The sequence below is a fragment of the Ranitomeya imitator genome, chromosome 10, assembly GCF_032444005.1.
Source record: "Ranitomeya imitator isolate aRanImi1 chromosome 10, aRanImi1.pri, whole genome shotgun sequence".
NCBI classification, from domain to species: Eukaryota; Metazoa; Chordata; class Amphibia; order Anura; family Dendrobatidae; genus Ranitomeya; species Ranitomeya imitator.
Genome location: NC_091291.1, coordinates 9,384,759 through 9,406,774, shown reverse-complemented (window position 1 = coordinate 9,406,774; position 22,016 = coordinate 9,384,759). Strand labels below are relative to the sequence as shown.

General features: G+C 47.1%; 2 protein-coding genes across 5 annotated transcripts in view; both read left to right on the top strand.

Annotated features, from left to right (window-relative positions):
* HPN (hepsin) overlaps positions 1-10,236 on the top strand; it is a 53,517-nt gene extending 43,281 nt beyond the window's left edge. For 3 of the 4 annotated variants that reach the window (XM_069742217.1, XM_069742216.1, XM_069742215.1), the window contains 4 exons: positions 4,998-5,093; positions 5,176-5,318; positions 5,588-5,752; positions 5,998-10,236. In XM_069742217.1, coding sequence (XP_069598318.1) covers positions 4,998-5,093; positions 5,176-5,318; positions 5,588-5,752; positions 5,998-6,036 — 443 coding nt within the window. In that variant the 3' untranslated portion in view covers positions 6,037-10,236. The remainder of the gene's footprint in view (positions 1-4,997; positions 5,094-5,175; positions 5,319-5,587; positions 5,753-5,997) is intronic. The other variant, XM_069742218.1, reaches the window with a different exon arrangement.
* An 8,909-nt stretch (positions 10,237-19,145) lies between these two features.
* The window catches only part of LOC138651766 (FXYD domain-containing ion transport regulator 3-like), a 28,289-nt gene continuing 25,418 nt past the window's right edge, over positions 19,146-22,016 (top strand). The window contains exon 1 of the mRNA XM_069742239.1: positions 19,146-19,312. Coding sequence (XP_069598340.1) covers positions 19,161-19,312 — 152 coding nt within the window. The 5' untranslated portion in view covers positions 19,146-19,160. The remainder of the gene's footprint in view (positions 19,313-22,016) is intronic.

Below are 22,016 nucleotides of genomic sequence, written 5' to 3'. Positions count from 1 at the left end.
AATGTAATGTATGTACACAGTGACTGCACCAGCAGAATAGTGAGTGCAGCTCTGGAGTATAATACAGGATGTAACTCAGGATCAGTAATGTAATGTATGTACACAGTGACTGCACCAGCAGAATAGTGAGTGCAGCTCTGGGGTATAATACAGGATGTAACTCAGGATCAGTAATGTAATGTATGTACACAGTGACTGCACCAGCAGAATAGTGAGTGCAGCTCTGGAGTATAATACAGGATGTAACTCAGGATCAGTAATGTAATGTATGTACACAGTGACTGCACCAGCAGTATAGTGAGTGCAGCTCTGGAGTATAATTCAGGATACACCTCAGGATCAGTAATGTAATGTATGTACACAGTGACTGCACCAGCAGAATAGTGAGTGCAGCTCTGGGGTATAATACAGGATGTAACTCAGGATCAGTAATGTAATGTATGTACACAGTGACTGCGCCAGCAGAATAGTGAGTGCAGCTCTGGAGGATAAAACAGGATGTAACTCAGGATCAGTAATGTAATGTATGTACACAGTGACTGCACCAGCAGTATAGTGAGTGCAGCTCTGGAGTATAATGCAGGATATACCTCAGGATCAGTAATGTAATGTATGTACACAGTGATTGCACCAGCAGAATAGTGAGTGCAGCTCTGGAGTATAATACAGGATGTAAGTCAGGATCAGTAATGTGATGTATGTACACAGTGACTGTACCAGCAGAATAGTGAGTGCAGCTCTGGGGTATAATACAGGATGTAACTCAGGATTAGTAATGTAATGTATATACACAGTGACTGCACCACCAGAATAGTGAGTGCAGCTCTGGGGTATAATACAGGATGTAACTCAGGGTCAGTAATGTAATGTATGTACACAGTGACTGCATCAGCAGAATAGTGAGCGCAGCTCTGGAGTATAATACAGGATGTAACTCAGGATCAGTAATGTATGTACACAGTGACTGCACCAGCAGAATAGTGAGTGCAGCTCTGGGGTATAATACAGGGTGTAACTCAGGATCAGTAAAGTAATGTATGTGCACAGTGACTGCACCAGCAGAATAGTGATTGCAGCTCTGGAGGATAATACAGGATGTAACTCAGGATCAGTAATGTAATGTATGTACACAGTGACTGCACCAGCAGAATAGTGAGTGCAGCTCTGGGGTATAATACAGGATGTAGCTCAGGATCAGTAATGTAATGCATGTACACAGTGACTGCACCAGCAGAAAAGTGAGTGCAGCTCTGGGGTATAATACAGGAGGTAACTCAGGATCAGTAATGTAATGTATGTACACAGTGACTGCACCAGCAGAATAGTGATTGCAGCTCTGGAGGATAATACAGGATGTAACTCAGGATCAGTAATATAATGTATGTACACAGTGACTGCACCAGCAGAATAGTGAGTGCAGCTCTGGGGTATAATACAGGAGGTAACTCAGGATCAGTAATGTAATGTATGTACACAGTGACTGCACCAGCAGAATAGTGATTGCAGCTCTGGAGGATAATACAGGATGTAACTCAGGATCAGTAATGTAACGCATGTACACAGTGACTGCACCAGCAGAATAGTGAGTACAGCTCTGGGGTATAATACAGGAGGTAACTCAGGATCAGTAATGTAATGTATGTACACAGTGACTGCACCAGCAGAATAGTGAGTGCAGCTCTGGGGTATAATACAGGATGTAACTCAGGATCAGTAATGTAATGTATGTACACAGTGACTGCACCAGCAGTATAGTGAGTGCAGCTCTGGAGTATAATGCAGGATACACCTCAGGATCAGTAATGTAATGTATGTACACAGTGACTGCACCAGCAGAATAGTGAGTGCAGCTCTGGGGTATAATACAGGATGTAACTCAGGATCAGTAATGTAATGTATGTACACAGTGACTGCACCAGCAGAATAGTGAGTGCAGCTCTGGAGTATAATACAGGATGTAACTCAGGATCAGTAATGTAATGTATGTACACAGTGACTGCACCAGCAGAATAGTGAGTGCAGCTCTGGAGTATAATACAAGAGGTAATTCAGGATCAGTAATGTAATATATGTACACAGTGACTGCACCAGCAGAATAGTGAGTGCAGCTCTGGGGTATAATACAGGATGTAACTCAGGATCAGTAATGTAATGTATGAAACACAGTGACTGCACCAGCAGAATAGTGAGTTCAGCTCTGGAGTATAATACAGGATGTAACTCAGGATCAGTAATGTAATGTATGTACACAGTGACTGCACCAGCAGAATAGTGAGTGCAGCTCTGGAGTATAATACAGGAGGTAACTCAGGATCAGTAATGTAATGTATGTACACAGTGACTGCACCAGCAGAATAGTGAGTGCAGCTCTGGAGTATAATACAGGATGTAACTCAGGATCAGTAATGTAATGCATGTACACAGTGACTGCACCAGCAGAATAGTGAGTGCAGCTCTGGGGTATAATACAGGAGGTAACTCAGGATCAGTAATGTAATGTATGTACACAGTGACTGCACCAGCAGAATAGTGAGTGCAGCTCTGGGGTATAATACAGGAGGTAACTCAGGATCAGTAATGTAATGTATGTACTCAGTGACTGCACCAGCAGAATAGTGAGTGCAGCTCTGGAGTATAATACAGGATGTAACTCAGGATCAGTAATGTAATGCATGTACACAGTGACTGCACCAGCAGAATAGTGAGTGCAGCTCTGGAGTATACTACAGGATGTAACTCAGGATCAGTAATGTAATGTATGTACACAGCGACTGCACCAGCAGAATAGTGATTGCAGCTCTGGAGGATAATACAGGATGTAACTCAGGATCAGTAATGCAATGTATGTACACAGTGACTGCACCAGCAGAATAGTGAGTGCAGCTCTGGGGTATAATACAGGAGGTAACTCAGGATCAGTAATGTAATGTATGTACACAGTGACTGCACCAGCAGAATAGTGAGTGCAGCTCTGAGGTATAATACAGGATGTAACTCAGGATCAGTAATGTAATGTATGTACACAGTGACTGCACCAGCAGTATAGTGAGTGCAGCTCTGGAGTATAATGCAGGATACACCTCAGGATCAGTAATGTAATGTATGTACACAGTGACTGCACCAGCAGAATAGTGAGTGCAGCTCTGGGGTATAATACAGGATGTAACTCAGGATCAGTAATGTAATGTATGTACACAGTGACTGCACCAGCAGAATAGTGAGTGCAGCTCTGGAGGATAAAACAGGATGTAACTCAGGATCAGTAATGTAATGTATGTACACAGTGACTGCACCAGCAGTATAGTGAGTGCAGCTCTGGAGTATAATGCAGGATATACCTCAGGATCAGTAATGTAATGTATGTACACAGTGATTGCACCAGCAGAATAGTGAGTGCAGCTCTGGAGTATAATACAGGATGTAACTCAGGATCAGTAATGTAATGTATGTACACAGTGACGGCACCAGCAGAATAGTGAGTGCAGCTCTGGGGTATAATACAGGACGTAACTCAGGGTCAGTAATGTAATGTATGTACACAGTGACTGCACCAGCAGAATAGTGATTGCAGCTCTGGAGGATAATACAGGATGTAACTCAGGATCAGTAATGTAACGCATGTACACAGTGACTGCACCAGCAGAATAGTGAGTACAGCTCTGGGGTATAATACAGGAGGTAACTCAGGATCAGTAATGTAATGTATGTACACAGTGACTGCACCAGCAGAATAGTGAGTGCAGCTCTGGGGTATAATACAGGATGTAACTCAGGATCAGTAATGTAATATATGTACACAGTGACTGCACCAGCAGAATAGTGAGTGCAGCTCTGGAGTATAATACAGGATGTAACTCAGGATCAGTAATGTAATGTATGTACACAGTGACTGCACCAGCAGAATAGTGAGTGCAGCTCTGGAGTATAATACAGGAGGTAATTCAGGATCAGTAATGTAATATATGTACACAGTGACTGCACCAGCAGAATAGTGAGTGCAGCTCTGGGGTATAATACAGGATGTAACTCAGGATCAGTAATGTAATGTATGAAACACAGTGACTGCACCAGCAGAATAGTGAGTTCAGCTCTGGAGTATAATACAGGATGTAACTCAGGATCAGTAATGTAATGTATGTACACAGTGACTGCACCAGCAGAATAGTGAGTGCAGCTCTGGAGTATAATACAGGAGGTAACTCAGGATCAGTAATGTAATGTATGTACACAGTGACTGCACCAGCAGAATAGTGAGTGCAGCTCTGGAGTATAATACAGGATGTAACTCAGGATCAGTAATGTAATGCATGTACACAGTGACTGCACCAGCAGAATAGTGAGTGCAGCTCTGGGGTATAATACAGGAGGTAACTCAGGATCAGTAATGTAATGTATGTACACAGTGACTGCACCAGCAGAATAGTGAGTGCAGCTCTGGGGTATAATACAGGAGGTAACTCAGGATCAGTAATGTAATGTATGTACTCAGTGACTGCACCAGCAGAATAGTGAGTGCAGCTCTGGAGTATAATACAGGATGTAACTCAGGATCAGTAATGTAATGCATGTACACAGTGACTGCACCAGCAGAATAGTGAGTGCAGCTCTGGAGTATACTACAGGATGTAACTCAGGATCAGTAATGTAATGTATGTACACAGCGACTGCACCAGCAGAATTGTGATTGCAGCTCTGGAGGATAATACAGGATGTAACTCAGGATCAGTAATGCAATGTATGTACACAGTGACTGCACCAGCAGAATAGTGAGTGCAGCTCTGGGGTATAATACAGGAGGTAACTCAGGATCAGTAATGTAATGTATGTACACAGTGACTGCACCAGCAGAATAGTGAGTGCAGCTCTGGGGTATAATACAGGATGTAACTCAGGATCAGTAATGTAATGTATGTACACAGTGACTGCACCAGCAGAATAGTGAGCGCAGCTCTGTAATTTTGCTATGGATAACAGTATGCCATCCTGTGCTTTTCTAGAATACATACAGCCGGCTTGCCTCCCTGCTTTGGGGCAGCAGATTGTAGATGGCAAGGTGTGCACAGTGACTGGATGGGGTAACACGCAGTATTACGGTGAGTGATGTGTGCACACTCGGTATATACTATATACACTATTCTCATCTCTCGCTTACAGATCATTCCTCTTTCTATTCAGGTCAGCAGTCGGACATTCTGCAGGAAGCATCGGTGCCGATAATAAGTAATGCCGTCTGCAACCAGCCAGAGTATTACAACAATCAGATCACAGGGAAGATGTTCTGCGCTGGATACTCTGACGGGGGGATTGACGCCTGTCAGGTAGGTGACCCTCTTATACTTCTGTTTCCCTTGGATACAATGCTGTATATATTGTATGTAAATGAGCTCGTTCTTCCTGGTGTGATGTCAGAGTTATGCTGCGTGCCCTAAGCCAATCAGATGTCAGATCTTCATCCTTTCTCACAGTGGAGATTCTGCAGCTTCATCCCCTTCCTCCCTCTCCTTTCACCTATGTCATAAAATTGGAGATTCAGTAGACATCGTATATTTGTTTCCCTTGTGTTCCTATCATGGACATACTTATGCAGGGAGACAGCGGAGGCCCTTTCGTGTGTGAGGACACCATCTCCCGCACTTCAAGATGGCGTCTGTGTGGGATTGTCAGCTGGGGAATAGGCTGCGCTTTGCCAAACAAGCCTGGTGTATATGCCAAAGTGGACCAGTACCAAAGCTGGATTTACAGAGCCATGAAGGTCAGTAACTAGGCGGTGGTTTATTTTATGTAACATTTAAGTTGTCTGTAGATGTTGAATATTTTTGGAAATAACCAGTGGGTCCATGATCCAATGTTCTGGTGGGTTCTTTATATCTTTTTGTTGCGATGCCCAACACATTTAGACATGAAGACCCATCAACTAAGAATCCCGGAAGGACCAGATTATCTGAAGGTGAAAGCATTTTCGTTAACTTTGTTTTGATCTCCTTCCCAAAATTTTAGACCAAATCAGGAGACACTGGAATCTTCGAGATGCAATGAAAACTCATGAAGATCTATGGATTGGCGAGACAAGACCATTCTGGTACAGGACGACCATCTTTTTTTTTTTTTTTTTGCATCTTCTGACGATCTTTTAGTAGGGGCAATGACCACCAGCCCACCATGTCTATTACCCCTGTTATGCCATGATGAGATTGAGTAAAAACTCTATGCGCTGCTACAATGTTACGAAATTAGAATCGCAGAACTCAGGAGTTTGATTACCCGTCGAGCCACCACCGCCATCATTATCCAGTGTATCGGAAAGCACCTATACACGTTACCTATGGAGCTGAGGACACTTTAGTACTTATATAATGTTACTTTCAGTAAGGTTCATTACTTTTTCCAATATTACTCATCTGTAGTTGACCTTCTTCAAGGACTTTGTTCGAGAACTTTGCCTCGATGTAGATGAGAAGGCTACAAAACGAATGTGATTGTATCCAGACAGTGGCATCTTCTGCCTCGACTCGTGATGGTTGAATGAACTGGGTGGTTGGATCTCAATAAACCCTTTAGATCTGATGGATAGTCTGTGACTTGAGTTGGGTCATAATTGGCTTTGACTTATCTACTGGACTGGACAGAACTGGGTGGTTGGATCTCAAGGAAACCCTTATGGTCTGATGGACAGTCTGTGACTTGAGTTGGGTCATAATTGGCTTTGACTTATCTACTGGACTGGACAGAACTGGGTGGTTGGATCTCAAGGAACCCTTATGGTTTGATGGACAGTCTGTGACTTGAGTTGGGTCATAATTGGCTTTGACTTATCTACTGGACTGGACTGAACTGGGTGGTTGGATCTCAAGAAACCCTTATGGTCTGGTGGATAGTCTATGACTTGAGTTGGGTCATAATTGGCTTTGACTTATCTACTGGATTGGACAGAACTGGGTAGTTGGATCTCAAGGAACCCTTATGGTCTGATGGATAGTCTGTGACTTGAGTTGGGTCATAATTGGCTTTGACTTATCTACTGGACTGGACAGAGCTGGGTGGTTGGATCTCAAGGAACCCTTATGGTCTGATGGATAGTCTGTGACTTGAGTTGGGTCATAATTGGCTTTGACTTATCTACTTGACCGGACTGGACTGAACTGGGTGGTTGGATCTCAAGAAACCCTTATGGTCTGATGGATAGTCTGTGGCTTGAGTTGGGTCATAATTGGCTTTGACTTATCTACTGGCCAATGGTTGAGTGAATTGATTGGACATATTGGTTGAGAAAGACGATGAAGTGAAGTGGTTGACTGTGGTCTACTCAGTTGTGTCACTGTGGACTGGGACTACCTGGCTCTTCTTGTAGCCAATTTAGTTGCTTCCAGTTGATTTCATGGGTATGTTCCATCAAACCTTTTTGACCTTCTTTTTCAACAGAACCACCTCTCTAGAAAACTATTTTCCTATGAAGGTTTGGGTGGTCATCAAAGCTACAAGTATGGAAAAAAAACTATTGCTGACTTTGAGAATGTTTAGATAAACTGATATGTTACATTTATGTTGAATGTATTGGACTTCACATTAATTCTAACAGCTGTGTGTTCTGCTCGGCCACAATTTCAGATCCAATGTCTACTGCCTTGGTGGCAATATAATAAGCCTGAAACAATGAGGCAAATATACAGAATGGCTGTTGTCTGGTAGGTGGTCTTGGACTAGGTCAGACATGGGTAAAAATTGATGATTTAGGGTTTGAAAAACTATTACTGACCTTAGGAATTTCTCGAAAAACTGGTATTTTATGCTCTTTGTGAATCTATTGAATTTGACCTTAATTGTATTCTCTGTCTATTCTGCCTAAACATTGGGTCAGATCCAAGAATAATCTCAGATCCAATCGCCACTGTTTATTTCAGGTTATCATGGAAAGAGATGTTTCATCAACAAATGTCTTAAACTAGAAGAAATAGAACAAGAATGGCTGTCTTTGGATGGATAATCTTAGAGTGGACATTGGTTGACTTGGGCTTGGCCAGATATGGATGGTCTTGAACTTGGTCTGACATAGGTGGTCTTGGTTAGACATGGGTGATCTTGAGATAGGTCATAAACAGGTGGTCTTGGACTAGGTCAGACATGGATGGTATTGAGCTAGGTCAGAAATTGGTGGCCTTATACTAGGTCAGATATGTGTGGCCTTGGGCTAGGCCAGACATGGGTGTCTTTGGGCTAGGTCAGATATGTGTGGCCTTGGGCTCGGACAGACATTGGTGGTCTTGGGCTAGGTCAGATATGTGTGGTCTTTGGCTAGGTCAGACATGGTGAGCCTTGGGCTAGGTCAGACATGGTTAGCCTTGGGCTAGGTCAGATATGGGTGGCCTTGTCCTAGGTCAGAGATGGGTGACCTTGGGCTAGGTCAGACATGGTGGCCTTGTGCTAGGTGAGACATGGGTGGCCTTGGGCTAGGTCAGACATGAGTGGTCTTGTGCTTGGTCAGACATGGGTGACTTTGGGCTAGGTCAGACAGAGGCGGGCTTGGGCTAGGTCAGATATGGGTGACCTTGGGCTAGGTCAGAGGCGGGCTTGGACTAGGTCAGATATGGGTGGCCTTAGGCTAGGTCAGACATGGGTGGCCTTGGGCTAGGCCAGACATGCGTGGCCTTGAACTTGGTCACACAGGGGTGGTCTTGGATTAGGTCAGAGATGAGTGGCCTTGAACTTGGTCACATATGGTTAGTCTTGGACTAGGTAATACATGGGTGGTCTTGGACTAGGTGAAACATGGGTGATCATTAATTTGGTAAGACGTGAGTAGCCCTTGACTAGATGGTCTTGTACTTGGTCACCCATGTGTAGCCTTAAGCTAGGTCACCCATGGGTGGACTTGTACTTGGTCAGACATGTGTAGTCTTGAACTTGGTCAGGCATGTCTGGTCTGACATTTGTGGTCTTGAACTTTGTCTGACATAGACGGTATTGGTTAGACATGGGCGATCTTGGGCATGGTCAGAAAAAGGTGGTCTTGGACTAGGTGAGACATGGGTGATCCTGAACTTGGTAAGACATGGGTGGCCTTGGACTGCATAATGCATGGATGGTATTGAACTTGGTCAGCCATATGAAGCCTGTGGTGGACTTGAACTTGGGCAGACAAGGGTTGTCCTGGTCTTGAATGGAGAAAAGTGTGCCGTGATTTCTTGGATCTATCTCTCGTTGAGGTCTCGTAGGCAATGAGGATATTTTGTAGGTGAGCATGGTGCCTTCTGACCAAGCGATGTCTCCTGCTCCGTCCTGCTCCAACACCTAGGTTCCTGCCACAGTCCTGGGATCTCCAGCGCAATCGTAATTTCCCAGGTAGAATCTATGGGATGAGCACTGCGCCAACCGATTGAAGCACTTTATTGATTTGGAAAGAAAAATGTATTCTTCTAGTTGAGTTATCCTGAAGCAGAAGTAACCTTACACGAATACAGAAGATAGTCCTTCATATGGCTGAAATGGTGGAAGAACGTCAAGGAGATAGTGGTGCCTCATTATGACTTGTATAAAGGAAGTTGAAGGGTTTCTCCAGGAAGATGACTTGATGACCTGTCCGGAGGATGTCAGACTGTTTGGCCATAATCTCCCAGTCATTTTTTTAACGAGCACTGTTTTGTTCTTTGTTGGTGTCTTTGCTTGTTTTTACAGAAATTAACCCCATTTGATCAGCCGGGGGGGTGCAGAGAGTCCGATCTTCCATAATCTGATATCAAATAAATTCTGGAGGACCCCTTTATGCTTTTGGTTCAATGTGTGACTGCATCGGGCCTGAGTTCATGTTGATACAATGTATACTGCCCTTGTTATAATGTATGCTCCTCTATATGCAGCAATTTACAATCTACGTATAAAACTTGTTAGACTCTAGTCACATCCAGAGCTGCATTTGAAAAACCGCTGGCTTCTTCTTCTTAGCCTCATGTCTCTCTGCTGGAACCTCCTGGTTTTACACTGCCGACTAATTCGAAAATGAACCAGAACGCGAGCTGGACAGAGATGGATTCCAAGCAGGCATCAGAATTGTGAGTGCAGCTTTGGATGTGATTGGAGCGTGGGGTATAAGTTTTATACTGATTATTCCGTGTCGGTCCGTGATACCAGACTGTGCTCATATCCACTCTGTAATTCACACTGCGACGGGTCAACACTTAATAACTATGAATGTCCTGAACGTCTAATAAATGTACAGTTTAAAAATAAAACTTTTTTCTCGTGCCCTTGGCTTCTATTTCTTCCCTGGTCCTACAGAACATCATATTGACCTTTGTGGTCCTGCAGAACCATGAGGATCTATGACAGTTGGGGGTACAGAGGGGGTAGCCCCCATTCTCGGAGACAATATTGTTACATATTTCCAATAGTTAAATAAGGATACAATATGTCATTTTAGAAGATTGATGCTTGCACCTACAGCTCGTGGCCACAAGAGGGCAACATCACAGAGAACATTTCAAAAACAGATACATTGTTTACATAAACAAAAAAATGACCTAGAAACATTGTAACATTATCTAGAACAAGTCCTGAAGGTGGGGACGCCTCTCACCTCAGCTATTTGTTAGTTTAAAAAAAAGGCATAAATACTTGGCAGAGTTTTCTAGACTTAATCCTGTGGACAGAGACTTTTCAGAAACTTTTTTTTTTTTAAATTCTAGTCACATCCAGAGCTGCATTCCAAAAACCTTTTTTTTTTTTTTTTTTTTTTTTTTATGCAATTGTCAATCTTCATATGTCTCTACCACCACCTGCTGGACAGAATCTGTTTTGCTGATTTGCTCATCTAATTATTTTATGAGGTTTATTAATAATATCAATAAATTAAATTCAGACTGCAGAATTTCACCTTTAGGGTCTGTGCACACGTGACGTATTTGCTGCGGAAGTTTCTGCATCTCTTGGCAGGAAGCGCCGTGTAACATATGCGCCTTTTTGCAGCATTCTTGTTATTTCACGTGCGTTTTTCTGCTGCAGATGTTCCCCCCACTCATAAGGCCCCGTTCACACGTTCAGGATTGGGTCAGTGTTGTACGTCAGTATTTGTAACACAAACCCGGAGCGGGTGATAAACACAGAAGTGGTGACGAGTTTCTATTATTCTTATTCGCTGATTGTTCCCCTCCTGGTTTTGGATTACAAATACTGATGAAAAATACTGAACACGGGAACGTGGCCTAAAGCATCAGATGGTGGCTGGGTCTCTGATTCCAAAGGAAAATTACTATAAGAGCAGTGAGACTATGGATTCTTTACTGTACGAGCAGTGACACTACGGATTCTTTACTATATAAACAGTGACACTACGGATTCTTTACTGTATGAGGAGTGAGACTACAGATTCTTTACTGTACGAGCAGTGAGACTACGGATTCTTTACTGTATGAGGAGTGAGACTACGGATTCTTTACTGTATGAACAGTGAGACTATGGATTCTTTACTGTATGAGCAGTGAGACTATGGATTCTTTACTGTACGAGGAGTGAGACTACGGATTCTTTACTGTATGAACAGTGAGACTACGGATTCTTTACTGTATGAGCAGTGAGACTATGGATTCTTTACTGTACGAGGAGTGAGACTACGGATTCTTTACTGTATGAACAGTGAGACTATGGATTCTTTACTGTACGAGCAGTGAGACTATGGATTCTTTACTGTACGAGCAGTGAGACTATGGATTCTTTACTGTACGAGCAGTGAGAGTATGGATTCTTTACTGTACGAGGAGTGAAACTATGAATTCTTTACTGTACGAGGAGTGAAACTATGAATTATTTACTGTACGAGGAGTGAGACTACAGATTCTTTACTGTACAAGCAGTGACATTACGGATTCTTTACTATATGAACAGTGAGAATACGGGTTCTTTACTATATGAGCAGTGATACTATAGATTGTTTACTGCAAGAGCAGTGACATTACGGATTTTTTACTATAAGAGGAGTGACACTAAGGATACTTTACTGCATGAGCAGTGGCACTATGATTCTTTACTGTACAATCAGTGACACTTTGGATTCTTTACTGTACGAGCAGTAACATTACAGGTTCTTACCTATATGAACAGTGAGACTATGGATTCTTTACTTTAAGAGCAGTGACATTATGGATTCTTTACTATAAGAGCAGTGACACTACGGATACTTTACTGCATGAGCAGTGACAATATGGATTCATTAGACTGTACAATCAGTGACACTATGGATTCTTTACTGTATGAGCAGTGACTCTATGGATTCTTTACTGTAAGATCAGTGAGGCTATGGATTCTTTACTGTACGAGCAGTGACACTATGGATTCTTTACTGTAAGAGCAGTGAGTTTTTGGATTCTTTACTGTACGAGCAGTGACTCTATGGATTCTTTACTGTACGAGCAGCAACACTATGGATTCTTTACTGTAAGATCAGTGAGACTATGGATTCTTTACTGTAAGATCAGTGAGACTGGATTCTTTACTGTACAAGCAGTGAGTCTTTGGATTATTTACTCTACGAGCAGTGACTCTATGGATTCTTTACTGTATGAGCAGTGAGACTATGGATTCTTTAGTGTATGAGCAGTGAGACTATGGATTCTCTACTGTATGAGGAGTGACATTACGGATTTTTTACTATAAGAGGAGTGACGCTATGGATACTTTACTGCATGAGCAGTAGCACTATGGATTGTTTACTGTACAATCAGTGACACTTTGGATTCTTTACTGTACGAGCAGTAACATTACGGGTTCTTTATATGAACAGTGAGACTATGGATTCTTTACTGTAAGAGCAGTGACATTACGGATTCTTTACTATAAGAGCAGTGATGACACTGCAGATACTTTACTGCATGAGCAGTGACACTATGGATTCATTAGACTGTACAATCAGTGACATTATGGATTATTTACTGAACGAGCAGTGACACTATAGATTCTTTACTGTATGAGCAATGAATCCATGGATTCTTTACTGTCCGAGCAGTGACACTATGGATTCTTTACTGTATGAGCAGTGAGTCTTTGGATTCTTTACTGTACGAGCAGTGACACTCTGGATTCTTTACTGTATGAGCAGTGACTCTATGGATTCTTTACTGTACGAGCAGTGACTCTATGGATTCTTTATTGTACGAGCAGTGACACTATCGATTCTTTACTGTACGAGCAGTGACTCTATGGATTCTTTACTGTACGAGCAGTGACACTATTGATTCTTTACTGTACGAGCAGTGACACTATTGATTCTTTACTGTACGAGCAGTGACACTATTGATTCTTTACTGTACTAGCAGTGACACTATTGATTCTTTACTGTACTCTATCTGTGCCCTTTCCTTAGACAATTAGGGTGGGTGAATAATGGGCCATTAAACTTCACTTTAAATTCCATGTAGAACAAATAACGTAACAGATTGCTCCTGAGGTGACTGCTCCGCCATCGCTGCACTAAGGATACCACAACTGACTCTTCCAGTTATCACACACGTCACCCCGGGCTCCGGGAACAGGAGACGACCAGATCTGGGTGGATACAGAGCTGAAATCAGTGGGAAGCAAAATAAGAAAATCAAATAGTCCATAAATAAAAGGTAACCTGAGCAATCCAGAAGATATCAGACACAGCAGGAAGGAAACTTAGCAGCAGCAGACTGACACTGAGCGCACCGATAGAGAGAGAAGAGGGTCCGCCACCCGCACAGCACCAAGACCCCCTCATATACTGCCGGAGATCCAAAGTGTTCCATATACAGCCTGCAGGTCTCCACAACAGTGCGTCATCCACAGATCCCCCATAACAGTGCGTCATCCACAGCCCCCCCATAACAGTGTGTCATCCACAGATCCCCCATAACAGTGCATCATCCACAGATCCCCCATAACAGTGCGTCCCCCACAGATCCCCCATAACAGTGCATCATCCACAGATCCCCCATAACAGTGCGTCATCCACAGATCCCCATAACAGTGCGTCATCCACAGATCCCCATAACAGTGCGTCATTCACAGATCCCCATAACAGTGCGTCATCCACAGATCCCCCATAACAGCGTGTCATCCACAGATGCCGCATAACAGTGCGTCCCCCACAGATCCCCCATAACAGTGCATCATCCGCAGATCCCCCATAACAGTGCGTCCTCCACAGATCCCCAATAACAGTGCGTCATCCACAGATCCCCCATAACAGTGCGTCCTCCACAGATCCCCCAAAACAGTGCATCCTCCACAGATCCCCCATAACAGTGCGTCCTCCACAGATCCCCCATAACAGTGCGTCATCCACAGATCCCCATAACAGTGCGTCATCCACAGATCCCCATAACAGTGCGTCATCCACAGATCCTCCATAAGTGCGTCCTCCACAGATCCCCCATAACATTGCGTCACCCACAGATCCCCCATAATAGTGCGTCCCCCACAGATCCCCCATAACAGTGCGTCATCCACAGATCCCCATAACAGTGCGTCATACACAGATCCCCATAACAGTGCGTCATCCACAGATCCCCCATAACAGTGCGTCACCCACAGATCCCCCATAACAATGCGTCACCCACAGATCCCCATAACAGTGCGTCATCCACAGATCCCCCATAACAATGCATCATCCACAGATCCCCCATAACAGTGCGTCATCCACAGATTCCCATAAGTGCGTCATCAACAGATCCCTCATAACAGTGCGTTATCCACAGATACCCCATAACAGTGCGTCATCAACAGATCCCCCATAACAGTGCATCACCCACAGATCCCCCATAACAGTGTGTCATCCACAGATCCCCCATAACAGTGCGTCACCCACAGATCCCCCATAACAGTGCATCATCCACAGATCCCCCATAACAGTGCGTCACCCACAGATCCCCCATAACAGTGCATCATCCACAGATCCCCCATAACAGTGTGCCATCCACAGATCCCCCATAACAATGTGTCATCCACAGATCCCCCATAACAGTGCGTCATCCACAGATCCCCATAAGTGCGTCATCCACAGATCCCCCATAACAGTGCGTCATCCACAGATCCCCCATAACAGTGCGTCATCCACAGATCCCCCATAACAGTGCATCATCCACAGATCCCCCATAACAGTGCATCATCCACAGATCCCCCATAACAGTGCGTCATCCACAGATCCCCCATAACAGTGCATCATCCACAGATCCCCCATAACAGTGCGTCATCCACAGATCCCCAATAACAGTGCGTCATCCACAGATCCCCCAAAACAGTGCATCCTCCACAGATCCCCCATAACAGTGCGTCCTCCACAGATCCCCCATAACAGTGCGTCATCCACAGATCCCCATAACAGTGCGTCATCCACAGATCCTCCATAACAGTGCATCCTCCACAGATCCCCCATAACATTGCGTCACCCACAGATCCCCCATAACAGTGCGTCCCCCACAGATCCCCCATAACAGTGCGTCATCCACAGATCCCCATAACAGTGCGTCATACACAGATCCCCATAACAGTGCGTCATACACAGATCCCCATAACAGTGCGTCATCCACAGATCCCCCATAACAGTGCGTCACCCACAGATCCCCCATAACAATGCGTCACCCACAGATCCCCATAACAGTGCGTCATCCACAGATCCCCCATAACAATGCATCATCCACAGATCCCCCATAACAGTGCGTCATCCACAGATTCCTATAAGTGTGTCATCCACAGATCCCCCATAACAATGCGTCACCCACAGATCCCCATAACAGTGCGTCATCCACAGATCCCCCATAACAATGCATCATCCACAGATCCCCCATAACAGTGCGTCATCCACAGATTCCCATAAGTGCGTCATCAACAGATCCCTCATAACAGTGCGTTATCCACAGATCCCCCCATAACAGTGCGTCATCAACAGATCCCCCATAACAGTGCGTCACCCACAGATCCCCCATAACAATGTGTCATCCACAGATCCTCCATAACAGTGCATCACCCACAGATCCCCCATAACAGTGCATCACCCACAGATCCCCCATAACAGTGCATCATCCACAGATCCCCCATAACAGTGTGCCATCCACAGATCCCCCATAACAATGTGTCATTCACAGATCCCCCATAACAGTGCGTCATCCACAGATCCCCATAAGTGCGTCATCCACAGATCCCCCATAACAGTGCGTCATCCACAGATCCCCCATAACAGTGCGTCATCCACAGATCCCCCATAACAGTGCGTCATCCACAGATCCCCCATAACAGTGCATCATCCACAGATCCCCCATAACAGTGCATCATCCACAGATCCCCCATGACAGTGCATCATCCACAGATCCCCCATAACAGTGCATCATCCACAGATCCCCCATAACAGTGTGTCATCCACAGATCCCCCATAACAGTGCGTCATCCACAGATCCCCCATAACAGTGCATCATCCACAGATCCCCATAAGTGTGTCATCCACAGTTTATTTTGTGGGTGCTGATGTGGACGGTGATTCGGATACTACATGGACGTCTGTCACCAGCGTTTACTTTCCCATCAGATGATAATCTGCGGATCCATCAGGGGGTTCCCCTGGGGGGGGGGGGGTTGGGGGGTCATTGTTTGGGATTTTCCCTCCATATAATCTAATGATCCCTTACAACAATAGTGGAGAAGCTCCCATCACTCCTTCTGGGGGCTGCGTACAATGACTCTCAGACCATCAAAGAGGACAAACAAACAGGAGGAGGAGAAACAAACAGAGGACAAACAAACAGGAGGAGGAGAAAGAAACAGGAGGAGAAGCAGTGGGAGCTGCTATCAGTCACTGGATGGAAATGTCTGTACTGTGGGTCTCCCTGTGTCCTATTGTTACAGCCTGCACTGATAATTGGGGGCTTCTTCCACCTTCCTCCATGACTGCCCCCCAGAACTTGTGCTATGGACCCTGTGTGGTCGGTGATATCGGGGTCATAAACCCTGAAGCTCCCCATTTCTGAATCCCGCTGCGGCTCATTATCGTGGGCATGTCCGGACGGCGCGGCGTGGGTGTGCCGCGAGCACACCGTGTACGTACAGCAGTGCCAGGTGTGGGTGTGTATGACGGTGAGGTATGGTGCCCTCCGGATAGTGCCCCCCCAATCCGTGCCGCACCATCACCACCGCCAACGCACCGCCACAGTCATACGTCTGAAGCTCGTGGACCCCAATGCAAAAGCTCCAGCAGGGCCCCCAAATATTGCAAGTCTGGTATATAGGCTAAAGGGGCTTTGGGCGCCAGTGAACCCCCCCATCCTTCTCCGGACCCTCCATATGGGGCCTCTCGCGCCACCTACTGGACACAGCAAAACCCGAAGATTCACTATTTACCCCCTAATAGCGCACGAGGGGGTCCGGTTTGTTTTTCTGCAATTTTTCCAAAACCTTCAGGTCCTAAAGTGACGGAAGAAAGTTCCCGCCGACACGAGTGTGAACGCAGACGGGTCCTCAGGCTAGGTTCACATTGCGTTAATGGGTTAACGCCAGCGGACCCCGTTACATGGCAAAATTGTCGCAATTAACGCCGTGCAGCGGATCCGTTTAGCGACGAGCTTTTCACGTTGCCCATTTTCTGCCCCCATTGGCTAAAATAGGCCTCTCGGGTTTTTACAAAAAAATGCGCAGCGTAAAAAAAACCCTGACTTTAAGTAAGTGTTCACACGGTGCGTTTTTATATTTTTATGCTATTGCTAAAAACACACGGTTTGATGCAATTTGTGTTTTTTTTTTAATATTTAATATTTTGGGGGAAAAAAAACTATTGTAAGGCCATGTTCACACAGTGCGTTTTTTACCGCGGAACCGCGGCGGTTTTGCGGCTGCGGTTCCGCAGCTGTTTTCCATGCAGGGTACAGTACACTGTACCCTATGGAAAACAGGACACACTGTGCACATGGTCCGGAAATTGTAAAAAAAAAGCCGCGCTGAATAGCTCCCGGAAAAAAGAAGGAGCATGTCAATTCTTTTTCCGGAGCCGCAGCGGTTCTGCACCCATAGACCTCCATTGTGAGGTCAAAATCGCAGTAAAACACGCAGATCAAAAATATATCTGCGGGTTTTACTGCGATTTGATGTGCAGAACCGCTGCAGCAGGAAGTGCGGGGGAGCGGGCGGAAGTGCGTGGGCGGAGTGTGGCTGCCCCCCCGTGCTCCGATCCCGCCCCCCCGTGCTCCGATGCCCCACCCCCGTGCTCCGATGCCCCCCCCAGTGCTCCGATGCCCCCCCCGTGCCCTAATCTCCCCCCCTTATACTTACCCGGCGTCCCGGTGTCCGTCCGGCCGTCTTCTCCCTGGGCTCCGCCATCTTGCAAAATGGCGGGCGCATGCGCAGTGCGCCCGCCGAATCTGCCGGCCGGCAGATTCGTTCCAAAGTGCATTTTGATCACTGAGATATAACCTATCTCAGTGATCAAAATAAAAAAATAGTAAATGACACCCCCCCACTTTGTCACCCCCATTGGTAGGGACAATAAAAAAAATTAAGAATTTTTTTTTTTTTTTTCACTAAGGTTAGAATAGGGTTAGGGGTAGGGTTAGGGGTAGGGTTAGGGTTAGGGGTAGGGTTAGGGGTAGGGTTAGGGGTAGGGTTAGGGTTAGGGGTAGGGTTAGGGGTAGGGTTAGGGGTAGGGTTAGGGTTAGGGGTAGGGTTAGGGGTAGGGGTAGGGTTAGGGTTAGGGGTAGGGTTAGGGGTAGGGTTAGGGGTAGGGTTAGGTATTTTCAGCCATTTTAGCCCTAAAAAGCTTCCTAGGAAACACACAGTAAAAAAAGGATAAAAAAACGCATCAAAAAACGCATCAAAAAACGCATCAAAAACGCATCAAAAAAGGACAAAAAAAGGACCTGCGTTTTCTGCCAAGAGCTGCAGTTTTTTAAAAAAAAACTGTCCTGAAAAAAAAAGGATGGAAATCCTGAACGTGTGAACATACCCTAAGTCACAACATGTCAATCACTTCAAACGCACCAAAAGCGCATGGAAAACGGCCGAAAAGCTCAGTGTGATCGGACTTATCACAGCTGAGGGTTTGCTACAATTGTATGGAGTCTATGATCTGGGCAGCTTGTTACAATGTATCAGTCCGGGCAGAGAGAGGAGTCTTGGGACTGGATACAATTGTGACAAACCCTCAGCTGTGAGAAGGTTTGGAGGCTAGGACAGGGATGCGGCCGGCGGTGCGGGGGTTAATGCGGGGGGCGGGGCGCCGGCAGGGAGGGGCGGCTGCGGGGCTTGTTCACACCTGCACCGGGCGCCGCTGCCTCCTCAGTCTGCTCCTCGGCCACCGCTGCTGCCACCTCTGCTCCTCTCCTCCCAGGTGAGTCCGCTGTGCACACTGCACGGTTATTATCCCGGGGTGTGCGGCTCCGGCTTTATTCAGGATGAAGGTTTTGGGGGATGAATTTCTGGGACGTTGGATTCAGGCCGGCAAGAAGGGGTTAATTCTCTGCGGCTGCAGAAAATGTCTGTAGAGATCTGCGCCCACCGGTCAGATGGAGGAGCGGACCCTCATACTGTGCAGACCCCCGGCACAATCTGTGTTAGAATGTATCCACTGCATCTAATCCTCTCCTGTGGGGTACAGTGCTGAGCCCGTGTATCTGAGCCCACCCTGTAGGGTGCTGTGTGCTGAGCCCGTGTATCTGAGCCCACCCTGTAGGGTGCTGTGTGCTGAGCTGGTGTATCTGAGCCCACCCTGTAGGGTGCTGTGTGCTGAGCCCGTGTATCTGAGCCCACCCTGTAGGGTGTTGTGTGTAGAGCTGGTGTATCTGAGCCCTCCCTGTAGGGTGTTGGGTGCTGAGCTGGTGTATCTGAGCCCACCCTGTAGGGTGCTGTGTGTAGAGCTGGTGTATCTGAGCCCACCCTGTAGGGTGCTGTGTGTAGAGCTGGTGTATCTGAGCCCACCCTGTAGGGTGCTGTGTGCTGAGCTGGTGTATCTGAGCCCACCCTGTAGGGTGCTGTGTGCTGAGCTTGTGTATCTGAGCCCACCCTGTAGGGTGCTGTGTGCTGAGCTGGTGTATCTGAGCCCTCCCTGTAGGGTGCTGTGTGCTGAGCTGGTGTATCCGAGCCCACCCTGTAGGGTGCTGTGTGCTGAGCTGGTGTATCTGAGCCCACCCTGTAGGGTGCTGTGTGCTGAGCCCGTGTATCTGAGCCCACCCTGTAGGGTGCTGTGTGCTGAGCTGGTGTATCTGAGCCCTCCCTGTAGGGTGCTGTGTGCTGAGCTGGTGTATCTGAGCCCACCCTGTAGGGTGCTGTGTGTAGAGCTGGTGTATCTCAGCCCACCCTGTAGGGTGCTGTGTGCTGAGCTGGTGTATCCGAGTCCTCCCTGTAGGGTGCTGTGTGTAGAGCTGGTGTATCTGAGCCCACCCTGTAGGGTGCTGTGTGCTGAGCTGGTGTATCTGAGCCCACCCTGTAGGGTGCTGTGTGCTGAGCTGGTGTATCTGAGCCCACCCTGTAGGGTGCTGTGTGTAGAGCTGGTGTATCTGAGCCCACCCTGTAGGGTGCTGTGTGTAGAGCTGGTGTATCTGAGCCCACCCTGTAGGGTGCTGTGTGCTGAGCTGGTGTATCTGAGCCCTCCCTGTAGGGTGCTGTGTGTAGAGCTGGTGTATCTGAGCCCACCCTGTAGGGTGTTGTGTGTAGAGCTGGTGTATCTGAGCCCTCCCTGTAGGGTGCTGTGTGCTGAGCTGGTGTATCTGAGCCCACCCTGTAGGGTGCTGTGTGTAGAGCTGGTGTATCTGAGCCCACCCTGTAGGGTGCTGTGTGCTGAGCCCGTGTATCTGAGCCCACCCTGTAGGGTGTTGTGTGTAGAGCTGGTGTATCTGAGCCCTCCCTGTAGGGTGCTGTGTGCTGAGCTGGTGTATCTGAGCCCACCCTGTAGGGTGCTGTGTGTAGAGCTGGTGTATCTGAGCCCACCCTGTAGGGTGCTGTGTGCTGAGCTGGTGTATCTGAGCCCACCCTGTAGGGTGCTGTGTGCTGAGCTTGTGTATCTGAGCCCACCCTGTAGGGTGCTGTGTGCTGAGCTGGTGTATCTGAGCCCTCCCTGTAGGGTGCTGTGTGCTGAGCTGGTGTATCCGAGCCCACCCTGTAGGGTGCTGTGTGCTGAGCTGGTGTATCTGAGCCCACCCTGTAGGGTGCTGTGTGCTGAGCCCGTGTATCTGAGCCCACCCTGTAGGGTGCTGTGTGCTGAGCTGGTGTATCTGAGCCCACCCTGTAGGGTGCTGTGTGTAGAGCTGGTGTATCTCAGCCCACCCTGTAGGGTGCTGTGTGCTGAGCTGGTGTATCCGAGCCCTCCCTGTAGGGTGCTGTGTGCTGAGCTGGTGTATCTGTGCCCTCCCTGTAGGGTGCTGTGTGTAGAGCTGGTGTATCCGAGCCCACCCTGTAGGGTGCTGTGTGCTGAGCTGGTGTATCTGAGCCCTCCCTGTAGGGTGCTGTGTGCTGAGCTGCTGTATCTGAGCCCACCCTGTAGGGTGCTGTGTGCTGAGCTGGTGTATCTGAGCCCACCCTGTAGGGTGCTGTGTGCTGAGCTGGTGTATCTGAGCCCTCCCTGTAGGGTGCTGTGTGCTGAGCTGGTGTATCCGAGCCCACCCTGTAGGGTGCTGTGTGCTGAGCTGGTGTATCTGAGCCCACCCTGTAGGGTGCTGTGTGCTGAGCCCGTGTATCTGAGCCCACCCTGTAGGGTGCTGTGTGCTGAGCTGGTGTATCTGAGCCCTCCCTGTAGGGTGCTGTGTGTAGAGCTGGTGTATCTCAGCCCACCCTGTAGGGTGCTGTGTGCTGAGCTGGTGTATCCGAGCCCTCCCTGTAGGGTGCTGAGCTGGTGTATCTGAGCCCTCCCTGTAGGGTGCTGTGTGTAGAGCTGGTGTATATGAGTCCACCCTGTAGGGTGCTGTGTGCTGAGCTGGTGTATCCGAGCCCACCCTGTAGGGTGCTGTGTGCTGAGCTGGTGTATCTGAGCCCTCCCTGTAGGGTGCTGTGTGTAGAGCTGGTGTATCTGAGCCCACCCTGTAGGGTGCTGTGTGCTGAGC